We start from the raw sequence: 12,238 nt of genomic DNA, 5'->3' as shown, positions 1-12,238 counted from the left end.
TGCCCTGAGTCCCGTTGGGAGAAGGGCGGGATATAAATCAAAAATAAAGTAAAGTAAAGTAAAGTAAAGCCTAGCTGAAACTCAGATAAGCAAAATCAGCTTAGTGGCAGCTAAGTCTTAGTCGGCCTCCTTTTTGCACAAAGCTTCTGTTAAGAAAAGATACAATAGCGGAACCATATGCAAGTTTTCACAATGTAAATATCAAATCACTTGCTACATGAAAACAAAGTCCATGCATCAAAAAGTAGACAGTGCTCTACTGCTGCTCTTCAATTACTCACTGTACTAGAGGTGAAGATAGCACCTCTTTGCAGATGGGTTGCTCAGCCAACGTCAGCCAGAATTCACAGGCTTCCAATGCCACATTTTCATCACTGTCCTGAGTCCTCTCAAGCATATACTGTAATAGACAAAACCAGGGACATAAAAGCTTTGATTCAAGAAACCATTATTTTTGCTTTGTATTTGCTAGATCTGTCTTACAGAATACTAAAATTCCTGCAAAAAGCAGTACAGGTATTCCTTGACTTACAACAGCTCATTTAGTGACTCTTCTTAAATATTTTCTTTAAAAAAAATCTTCAGCTTTCATTATGATTATACTAGTAGTATTATTTAATGACTTGTAAAATTAATTAATTTCTCCTGTTGTAGAATTAGAGTTGTACTTGAAGGAATATTAATTTGTGGGTTTTAATTCTGAAGGCTTTGGAGGGAAAGAAAACCCAGCTTGGAAATAAATAATTTCATTTTTAAATAGGGAATACAGGTAGTTCTTAACTTGCAACATTCCATTTAGTGACTGTTTGAAATTACAACAGCACTGAAAAAAGTGCCTTATGACTGTTTTTCACATCACTGTTACAGCATCCCCAGGGTCATGTGATCAAAATTCAGAGTATTGGCAACAGATTCATATTTATGACAGTTGCGGTGTCCTGGGGTCATGTGATCAACTTTTGCAACCTTTTGACAAGCAAAGTCAATGGAGAAGCCAGATTCACTTAACAACGGTGTACTAACTTAATAGCTGTAGCGATTCACTTACAACTGTGCAAGAAAGGTTGAAAATGGGGCAAACCTCACTTTTAACGAATATCTCGCTTAGTAATATAAGTTTTGGGCTCAATTATGGTTGTAAGTCGAGGACTACCTGCAGTTGGTAGTGACTTGATACATATTTGCTTGGGACTTGTCATGTAAGTAGCATAAATCAGTGAAAATGAACTTTTCTACGAACCAGTGGAGCAACACAAGCAGCTAACACACATTATCCCTTTCTTGTCTCTGTTCCCCAAAAAACTGGTGAACAAATATCAACTTCCAGAAGAATTTTGCACAATGTAAACAAAAAGTTCAGACTGGATGGAGCAGGGTCACATATTTGTATCGTTGTTCATTCAACTTCTTTGGTAATCATCGTAAACATTACGTTTGGTAAACATCAACAGGGTGAATAGTTGTCAGGAATCGGTAAATGCTGCGTGACACCCAAAATGTTGCAGCATGTCACCTCTGACATGCATGTTGTAGGTTTGCTATCATTGGTTTAGAGAGACCAACTCTGCAAAGCAAGAGTACTTACTTGGATGATACTATGCATGTGAGGGATCAGTCGGTCAATTCGCACTTCTAACAGCATTACTAATGCTCTGCAAACATTCTTTCGAACCTCAGGATCTTCATCTACTGCCAAGGCAAATAAGTGCTGCCAAGAAGGGGGAAAAATTACTTTGAGTCAAGAATCCAACGCCATCTTCAAATACTTGGATCTTCTAGAACTGTTGCAGCCTAGAGAGAAAACCTTCCCTTCTGTGCGGAAAAACATTACAATCTGTGTTCCTTGTCAATACGGAAATGCATTTATTTTGCATGCAACTCAAGCCAAATGCAAGTAGTGCCAAAGCTTAGTCTTTCTTACAAGTGGCCACATGGTGACAATGAAGTTAGTAAAGCAAAAACAAGTGTGTACTGAAAGAAAACAGAAAAGCCTCAAGCTTACTGTTTGTTGTACACCCTACGAACATTCAAGTTTTTCACAGACACTGTCTGCCTATTTTCAAGAACAGAGGTAGCACAAAACAGCAAAACAGTGACCTCAGTATGCATAGCTGAGGCCATGTTATATTTTTCTAAATTTAGGGAAAGGAATATGTTGGTATTAAGAACCAAATACCTTTCTCTCTGAACTGGACCCTGTATTTTCTAAGGCTGCCTCTGCCCATGGATATGTAACTGCAGTGAAAAGAAATTACTAAAACGTAGAAAACTAAGGATGAAAATGTTGAAATCCTTATCTTCCTTTAAGAAATCATAATAAGCACTAGACAAAAAAACCAAGACCTGATACTCCCTATAGTTACAATAGTAGATAAATATAACAATCACAGAAGAAAATCTGATCATATGTTGCAAGGTTAAAGAACTGTTAATTCAATGACATCAAACTTTGCTCTGAAGAATCTTGGCATTTCTTAAAATTTTGAGGCCTCCTCATCTACACATAAGCCAGTAAATAAATTTCCCAAAAACAATTCCACAGTTTCTTCCCACCATTGTTCAGATACAGAAAACATTTGGTATGTTTCCAGTTTCAGGGTACTTGATCCAAAAACTGCAATAATCAGAAAGAAAATCTCTGGAAGATTTCTTTTTATTTAAGATGAAGTGACTTCCCCTTAATTAAAGGAACAGAATTTACCTGGATATGGGAACGCTCATGAAGTCAGGAGCTGCAAGTTTCGCCTCTCATCCATAAAGAGTTATGTTATAATGACATTTCAAAGGGACTTTTGTCTTAATTTTAAAGATGCATTGTTAATTTTTAGAAGTCTATCAGAAACTTATCAGTTTATTATAGTTGCTCACCAGGAAGTGTTGCAAGTTGGAAGGAATCTGGGATTTGGAGAAAAGTGATTTGGGAACTACCCATCTGTACTCTAAAACTATAATACTGATAAGTCCATACAACACCTAATACATAAAGTGGACTATAAAAACTCAACCTTCAAAACAACTGTTGACCTAGTTTAATTCCGCTCACCTCGATAAATGTATCGATGTTATCCATCAAGGCCTGGGCCCTCTCCATGATGAACTGGTTGACACAAGCAATAGCATGTGACCTAAGGAACAGAAAACAACAGCTTTAAAAACATTTGCTTTAGCCTTTGCTATTGACTTCAGTAATTTACTAACATGATATACTCTCAGATAAGTTCTGGACAACCAATATTTTGTTCTAAAAATAGATCAGATTTAACAATTTTCTTTACTTATTTCTACAGGTAATTCTTGACTTATGGCCAAAATTGAGCCCAACTTTTCTGTTGCTAAGCAAATCATTTAAGTGAGTTTTGCCCCATTTTACAACCTTTCTTGCCACAGTGATTAAGTGAATCATTGCAATTGTTACGTTAGCAACACAGTTGTTAAGTGAACCTGGCTTCCCCATTGATTTTGCTTGTCAGAAGGTTACAAAAGGTGATTACGCGACCCTGGGACACTGCAAACATCATAAATTAATTAACAGTAAAACTGATGATCAAAATAATTTGATTCATTCTATTAAAGCCTAACAAAATAGAAAATATATTTTTACATTACTAAAATGATAACTATGTTACAAGGATAGTTCTAAAGATTAAAATAGGTCACTATATAACAATAAATGTTCTTTTTCACACTTGGCACTCTATAGCAGGAGTGTCAAACTCGCAATGTCACGTGACGTGTCGTGACATATTGCGACTTTTTTTTCTATTGCCAGCAATGGGTGGGCACAGTTTCGCCATGAGGCATCCAGCCCGCGGGCCGGCAGTTTGACATCCCTGCTCTATAGGGAACAATCAGAGAAGAATCTTGCTTTTGGAAGCCTGGATATGACAAGCAGCACTTTCTATCAACTTTGCTTTTCCGCTTATGTAATCAAGGGGCCTAATCTGAAAACTGCAATTATGAACATTTTCTTCAATTGGAAACTGTATTCCAAGCAATTCAGGATGCAAAACCCAATGGTCACATATCTATTATTGTTTACTACCAATTTACTCTATCACCTGTTATGTGTAAACTAGAGACCTACAGTTAATGGTGGTTTCTAATTAGTTCCATTACTTGTAAAGAAAGAAAAAAAATCCCACCAGGAACAAGGGAATTGCTTCCATTTATACTACTACTTTTGGCTTAGTGTCATAGGTTTATGAAGCTATCTAGATTCACATATTACACTAAACTATCAGATGTTTTGTCCTTTCTTTTTAATATGACTTGGTCACTGCACTTTGCAAAATCATTCTAAATGGGTTAGCATCATGTGAACTTAGAAAATTGTGGCTGAATTACCCACAAGTACTGTGGTTAATTATTGTAATGAGTGGAGCTTGACTGTCAGCACTCTCCAGATTGCTAAGAAAACTGAGAATTGGAAATCAACCTAATTGGAGCCTCCAAAGATCAGTAAGACTAGTTTAGATATCTGAGCTACTTGCCAAACCTACTACTAATTTTATGACAGACAAAATATTTGAAATTGGATAGCAATATGATTTTGGTTTATTCAATCAAAAAGCAGTAAACATATTACAAAAACCTTTAATTACTATCTTTAATTTTAATCCAAAATGGCACATTCCACTAAACGTTTTACTGATGCTAGAACAGATACATGCCTAATTTTGGGGCTGCAGTGCTTGAAGAACTGAAGGAACTTTGGGATCATGACATTAAGAGGCCGATTGAGGGCATCGCTGTCCAGGAGCTCAGCAGAATCTTCACAGATCTTCTGTAAGGCACCAAATGCCCCCTATAGAGCATTGTAACATTTAGTAACAAATATATGGAGTTGAAAAACAGGCAAAGAGCATCTAAAATTCATCTGATCGCCTGCAGCTTGGCTCTGCTCCTCAAATTGCTTTTCTAACATGAGCGGTATTCGCTCTGTGCCAGAGAGAAGAGACAAGCTGCCAATTTGAAGGAACGTGTTGTCCTCTTACCCAGAGCCAGACTTCCTACGCAACAACCTGGTTATGTGCCATTCTAGTGGCTACATAGCTAAAGAGATTGCAGGAGGAGTACCAATTGGATTGTTCTTTAAAAAAATAAACACTCGGTATGTTTTTTTAATCAGTAAAAACTGTGAGCACATGGATATATTCTTAGAATACCTATATTTCCAAGATGCAAATGTTTAACTTGATTATTTTTTTTTGAGAGTACCAGTTGCATCTGATACTGCCCAACTACCTCTTTTTTCACATACCTCTCATTTTAACTATGAAGTTTTACGATGACAAATTGCACAGTAAAACAAGAATACAGGTAGTCCTCAACTTACAGACACAATGGAGTTCCAAATTTCAGTCATAGGTCAGATGTGACTCTTTTCAGGATGGTCATAAAGTGAATCGTATTGTCATTAAGCAAATCTATTCTTCTGAATGGGTGAGGTTTTTGCTAGAAACAGCAAAAAAAAATGCAGTCATGTGACTGCAGAATGCTGCAACCAGTTGTAAATGCAAGTTGCCAAGTTCCCCAAATGCAATCATATGATGTGGGATAGGGGTGAGGCAGCTGTTGTAACTTTTAGGATGGGTCAGTTGAACGATTATTGACCAACTGGTTGTAAGTCAAGGACTACCTGTATCACATTGTGTACAGTAAGAACACATTTCTGAAATATGACACTATATCTTCAAAAAATTGTGAACACCATCTAATACCAGCTAGGCTTTTTAAAATATTCCATTGACTTTATAAATACTAAAAACACCAATATCTTATCTTATCCCATCTTATCTATCTTAGAGGGGGACAAGTGCCAAGCGGTTAAGATGCTGGGCTTGTGGACAGCAAGGTTGGCATTTGAGACAGTACCGTGTGATGGAATGAGTTTCCGTTAATGGCCACAGCTCCTGCCAGTTTGAAAACATGCAAATGCAAGTAGATAAAAGGGTACCATTTTGATGGGAAAGTAACAGTGATGTGTGCACCTTCAGCATATAGTTATGCCAGCCACATGACCATGGAAATGTCTTCCAACAACATTGCCTCTTCAGCTGTGAATCAGAGATGAGTACCGCCCCCTAGAGTTGGACGAGACTGGAAGGGGAAACCTTGTCTGTCTATCTAATTTGAAACTGCCATCTCCCTCACAGAGGGACTCTGTCTGATGTTTACTCATCAGAAAAAGTAAACTCACAACATCTGATTACTGAGAAGACATAGGATTCCAATGAACAGGAAGTGACTAATAAATTAGAAGTTCAATATATTAATATATTATACCTAGCAAAAACTGAAAAATCCTTAACACACTAAATAAAATATGGCTTCTGGCATCACTTACACTAGCTTTCTTAGGAAAATTTCAGTGCCAAATTTATACTCTATAGCCATAGTTAAGACCATCTTGCTGGCTCAAGCCATCAATTAATTCTATGCAGTTGCCCCACTCACTTCACATGTGTTGTAATCTTCAGAATTAAGTAAATTGCAGAGTTGGGGCAGAAGCTCTGGCCACATCTGCAGTTCTCCTTTGGAAGCAATTGTTGTTATAAGAATACCTGCCGAAAGAAAGAACAAACTACAAGATCACCTCACAAGCCAATTTCTCATATAAGAACTTTGATTCTATAATGTTTGCTATAAAAAAAATAGATGAATTTTCTACTTATGACCCAACATGCTTCTGTTACCTATCGTTCACTGGGGCTGCGAGCTGTTGATTCCTCAACTAATCTAACAGAAAACATGCTAAGACTGTTAAAGCAACTGAGACATACTAGGAGGAACTATTATTTAAAGTTAATTAACGTAAAGTGTGCAAATCCTTTATGCTACATGTTAATTTTTGGAGAGCCAACAATTGGGGTACATGAAACGTTTACAGTTTAAATGATATTTTTTTGCCCTTAAAGAGAATATGCTATGCTATGACTAAGGTCTATACAGACAAATCCAGTTTACACAGTCTACCTGCTTCATATCTGATGAGCCCCATCACCCTACTATTTATAAGTGTTCCTATACACAGAGGGAGGTAAGCAAGTTCCAATTTGCACAGTTAGCTGACAATTACAAGTTGAAGTAGCATCTTATTAAATAATTCTGCTTCTAATTAAAACACTTTCACCGCACTAATTTAGTATAACCTTCCCTTTCTAATAACAAAGAGCAGCTCTTCAGAAATAATGTTTAAAAGATGGCTGGGAGTATATAGGAGAGAAAATAGCACCTATCTGAAACTCTTCAAAGTACCTATGTCTCTATCCAGTATTGATATGCATAGCTGCTATTTGCAGTTTCAATATAATCCTGGGGGGGGGGGAACACTGCTGCTGCACAAAGTTGCAGACAGATACTATTTTCACATTCCAATATGCTCCTTAACTTGTTTCATATCCAAAACATAGCACCGATTAATTCTAGTTAGTAATTCATCCTTAGCTTCTTACCACTACTCACCAATTGTAGCTCTTATAAGAGAAGAAGCATCCCCTATGTTATTAAGACACTCTTGCTTAATAAATTCAGCAACAGGCTGGGGAAAACTCTGATAGTGAGCTTTCACATTGTTCTTCAGGATCAAGCCACTCAGAGAACGGGTAGGTTCATCTGTTTTAAAGAGATCAGTGGGATTAGAACTAAATTTTACGAGATGTTATATAAAATTACGGAAATGTTTTAGGTAATAACATATAAAAAACAAATAGAAGTGATGTGAATAAAGACACTGAAAAAACAACTGGATTCAACAACTGGCTGACTGCCATACAATGAAGCTATGTATACCAAAAAAGTAATGCAGTCTATGTATGCATATGCACATGCATTTCATTAACTTCCTTGTGAGTGTCTTAAAGACATCCATACGATTATGCACATATAATTCTCTCATATACTTTGGACTGCAAAACTATGTCTGAACTCTAACATCCGATCCTGCTATAACGGGAGAAAGTTCATTAACCAAGCTGTGTTGAAAAGGGTCACAGTCTGACCTCCCATTTAGCCAACAAATTTAGCAGCATGACTGGATTATGGCTCTACACTGCAATTCAGCATTCGTGTTCTTTCTTTAGTCTTATGTGATATGTACACTTCCAGATTTTAAGAAATTTGACAGTACCCTTGTTGATGTTCTGAGCTAGGTTACATCAATTTCCATTCAAGTTATGTTTTTCTTGTTATATTTATTAGACTATAATTCAGAACAGAGCTGAAGATCATATTCTTTCAATTAAAATTTAAATCAAGATCCATGGATTATTCAAAACAGTACTTTTTTAGTTTCAGTGTCCCAAAGTATTATAACTGATAGGGTAAAAACTACTACCTGGATACCAAAAATAAAAGTTAAAGAGTTAATAATATTAGCCTTTTAGTAGATTAAATTTTGTTAAAAAAGGACGTAAGGCTGGGTGACTATAAGGGCAACGTGTGCTATATGAACCCAGTTTTCACAAAAATAAATGAGGGCATTTTAATAAATCTTGTGTATAGAATTAAATGATTCTTTGTTCCTAAGTCATCCAACAAAACTGCCAAAGCTTTAAGAGGACAAAAAGGTAAAATTATTACAGTTATTTCACTCAGGAGTCTCACTAGTTTCTAATACAAACAGTAGCTTATTACGAATTATTGTAAAGATCCAAACAACTTCAATCCTTTTTGTATACTTAAAAATCAGGGCATACCTTTGGTCATCAGTCACAGAACACCTTTATCTATAGGATTTCTTGCAAGTTAATTTATATGTTTACAATGGGCTTGTCTTCTTCTTACCTTATTCTAGATTCTTTCATAGGAGCTCTTCCAAAAGCTCAGCCTATTAACCCTTGCTCTGCCATTTTGAAGGAGGAGCATAGCTCCAAGGGAGCAGCATTAAACAAAACAAAGGAAGCTAGACTTTTTGATTCCTGAAATCCTCCTTTGCTTTCTAAGCCATATAGAGCACCAAATTATCAGTCACACATTAAAAGGGAAATCTCCTTTAAGCTGTTAAATCAGGCAGTTTTCCAACATTACCCAGAAGCTAAACATGCCGTATCACTTAAGTCAAAATCTAATTTTCTCAAATATTCTAATGGCCAATTACTTTAAGCAGACATTATAAATTAGGTGTTGTATCCCAATACTATACAGACTATATAATATAGTGTTTTTTTAAAAAAAATGTGTTGTAATAGGTTTAATAGACATACCCTCAGATTTCAGTCGTGTCAGAACAAATATCAAATAGTTATTGAAATCAGGGAACTGGTTGAGCTGTTTCAGTTTCTGTAGCATTAGTTAAGAATTCATTCATAATATGTTCTAACTAAAAATCTCCAAAAGCCCTTTTTTTTCAGCCACAGATGTAGTAATAGAAGACCATATTCCCCTATGACAGCAGCTTTTTGTCACCTGGTGTTTTCCAGATATGCTGGAATGCAAGTTCCATAATCCCTCAGCCAGCCCATTACAGGAGGCTACATCAAGAATAGGACACTGCCAGAGGAACCACTTTCAGGTTTGTTTTCTGTTACCACTATTTTAGACCAGGAGTCTGTGATATCTTCCAGTGACCTAGATTATTGTCAGATCCCCAAACCATTATTCTTTTCCTTACATATATACCCTACTTTTGAGGCCTGCCATTCTGCTGGGGGGGGGGGAAGGGGGAGCTTTGCATTAGCTTGGGATAACTTTCGCTTTCTACTCTCTCCTCCTGCCTCCAGCCCTTTGAGAAAGGAATGTGTCTCCCTTATCAGGGAGACGGTTACAGAGAAACAAAGCTGGAGAAGACCTTGAGATGCGCACCAACTGTGCCTGTTACCAGCTCTTCAGACCACCTGTGGATTGGCTGGATTTCAAATGGACACTGTGACTTTGGTGGGAGGAGGAATATTGCTTGCTTAACTATACCATTTCAGCGATCTCGCCTTGACTTCCCTATTGTCACTCCTAATAAAAGTATCCTTTTGAGACAATGTCAGTTTCAAGAGTTCTGCTTTCTTGGCTGGTTAATTGAAGTGGGTCCTTACAATTATAAATCCAATCAATATTACCGCTGGTCCAGGAATACGAGAATTACAGCCCCAAATATCTGGAAAAATAGTATGTTGGGAAAGTTGTTAATAAAATGTTTATCTCATTAATAATTACAGGTAGTCCTCGACTTATAACCACAATTGACCCCAAAATTTCCATTGCGAACCAAGGCAGTTATTAAGTGAGCTTTGCTCCATTTTATGACCTTTTTTGCCACAATTGTTAACGAATCACTGCAATTAAGTGAATCATGCAGCTGAGGTTGCTTATCAGAAGCCAGCTGGGAAGGTTACAAATGATGACCACATGACTCCTGGTCAGTGTAACTGTCATAAATACATGCCAGTTGCCAAGTGCCCAAATTTTGATCACATGACTATGGGGATGCTATAATGGTCATAAGTGTGAAAAACAGTCATAGATCACTTTTTTCAGTGCCATAGTAACTTTGAACAGTCAGTAAACAAATGGTGATGAGTCGAGGGTTACCTGTATTCCCCAATGTGACATATCATTTTTCTCCCTCTATTCTTTAAGTTCATTGCCTGCATTTTGTTCTCTTTTTAAATCTCAAGCAATGCTGTAGCAATGCTAATTAGTTCAAGGATACATCTTGCACAATACGCTGGGTTGCTGTGTTTGGAGACTGGGAATCTTTGAGTAACTGAAGAACTTGCTGGAGACCCTGTTCATCTGGTTGCCAGTCCATGACGGAAAACTGCCTATCTGTAGGTAGAAAAATGATTAAAACATAAATTAAAAGCAGTTATACACATACAAGTAAAGCTAACAGCAAACTTCCTTAAGAATGCAACCTGAAAATTAATCTACATGCAAAATTATATGGCTACACACATTTGGTATCATTGCTTTATAAACCAGACTTAGGAAATCCACACAGATAAATTTTACTTCATTCCAGCCTAGCTTATATTCTAGGAAGAAAGGATGCAATGTACATCTAAGATTTGGCTTATGGGGGCTTAAAAACACATTGTATTAATAAAGAAAGGTGACAATTTAATTCAATATTTCTATGGTGGAGGATATGTTGAAGACCAGCCAAAGAGTTTCTCAGATGGAAAGATTTCATATTTCATCAACAAAGTACTTTTATGCAATATAATACTCTACATGAACTTTATAATTAAAATTGCTATGGTTCCTTATGAAAACAAAAGAATATACAAGACAGAATAAATGAAAATCTAGTAGGAACTTTTATCTACAATATCGAATACATTTTTTTCAAAGAAAATCAATTAGAGGCTACTAGAAAAATATGAGGCACCACAGTCAAAATCTACTTATGACTCAGCACACAACATTTAGTCATGGTGGGGCAGAGGGAACTATTTGCTTCCATGTTTTTCCCTATAGAAATCTGGTAGGGAAGGAGGACTTACACTGAAATAAATGGGGGGGGGGGATTTCATGAAGACTGCAAAGGAAGTTAATAGAGAGGATGATATGGGATGAAGAGAAGAAGCCAGATGCCTTACTTTACCATCTTTCAAAAATGGTAAATTAAAGATTAAAAAAACTATAAATTCTCGGCAACTTGTTTGACTCCTTCTCCTCCAGCTTTACTTTCAGACCTTTAGCTAAACTCTTGCTAGATCTCCTTCCTCATCCCAATATATTTAAATGACCAGTTTTGCCATGAAATGTAACAGATTTTTCAGTCTGTTTGAGCACATGAACTCATACATGTCAAATGCTTATTGTTGCAGACAACCTAGTTATCTCTCATGAAGTGGTCCAATTATTTCCAAGCTCTGATATTTTGTATCTCAGGGAAAAAAAACCTTTCATATTCAGTTATACACATTTGTGAGATTTCTACATACACCCAATATTCTATGATACAGGACCAAACAAAACTATAACTTCTAGATCTGTTTGTATTTTTCTTTACATTTCAATCAAGATTGCTTTCAGTATAAAAATCCATGGGACCTGCTCTTCCTCCTTTAAAAGTCCCCCTTTTCTTGTATTGCTTTGTAAGCTTTTTATGTCATATGTTCCCATACACTCATTTTTAAAAAGATCATATTACCATGACCTAATGCAAGGAAACTTTCTATTACTTTTGGACTGAATAGCAGGATACTATTCCAAAACAAGGTTAAAAGATTTACAGTAAAACCCAGGGTATTATTGGAAACAGGTACTTAAGGATAAGCTATTTATAAAGCCCTAAGAA

At 36.5% G+C, this 12,238-nt stretch overlaps 1 protein-coding gene across 1 annotated transcript in view; it reads right to left on the bottom strand.

Moving 5' to 3' along the window:
* TNPO2 (transportin 2) overlaps window positions 1-10,755 on the bottom strand; it is a 29,098-nt gene extending 18,343 nt beyond the window's left edge. Inside the window, exons 1-8 of the mRNA XM_015815327.1 lie at window positions 10,643-10,755; window positions 9,204-9,279; window positions 7,465-7,614; window positions 6,457-6,563; window positions 4,671-4,804; window positions 3,044-3,125; window positions 1,586-1,708; window positions 282-400 (exon numbers count right to left, since the gene is read on the bottom strand). Coding sequence (XP_015670813.1) covers window positions 282-400; window positions 1,586-1,708; window positions 3,044-3,125; window positions 4,671-4,804; window positions 6,457-6,563; window positions 7,465-7,614; window positions 9,204-9,279; window positions 10,643-10,741 — 890 coding nt within the window. The 5' untranslated portion in view covers window positions 10,742-10,755. The remainder of the gene's footprint in view (window positions 1-281; window positions 401-1,585; window positions 1,709-3,043; window positions 3,126-4,670; window positions 4,805-6,456; window positions 6,564-7,464; window positions 7,615-9,203; window positions 9,280-10,642) is intronic.
* Window positions 10,756-12,238: the final 1,483 nt, after the last annotated feature.

This window comes from Protobothrops mucrosquamatus, unplaced genomic scaffold, assembly GCF_001527695.2.
Source record: "Protobothrops mucrosquamatus isolate PMUCROS unplaced genomic scaffold, P.Mucros_1.0 scaffold336, whole genome shotgun sequence".
Classification (NCBI taxonomy): Eukaryota; Metazoa; Chordata; class Lepidosauria; order Squamata; family Viperidae; genus Protobothrops; species Protobothrops mucrosquamatus.
The sequence above is the reverse complement of the archived record's forward strand: the minus strand, read 5'-3'. Positions and strand labels throughout refer to the sequence as shown.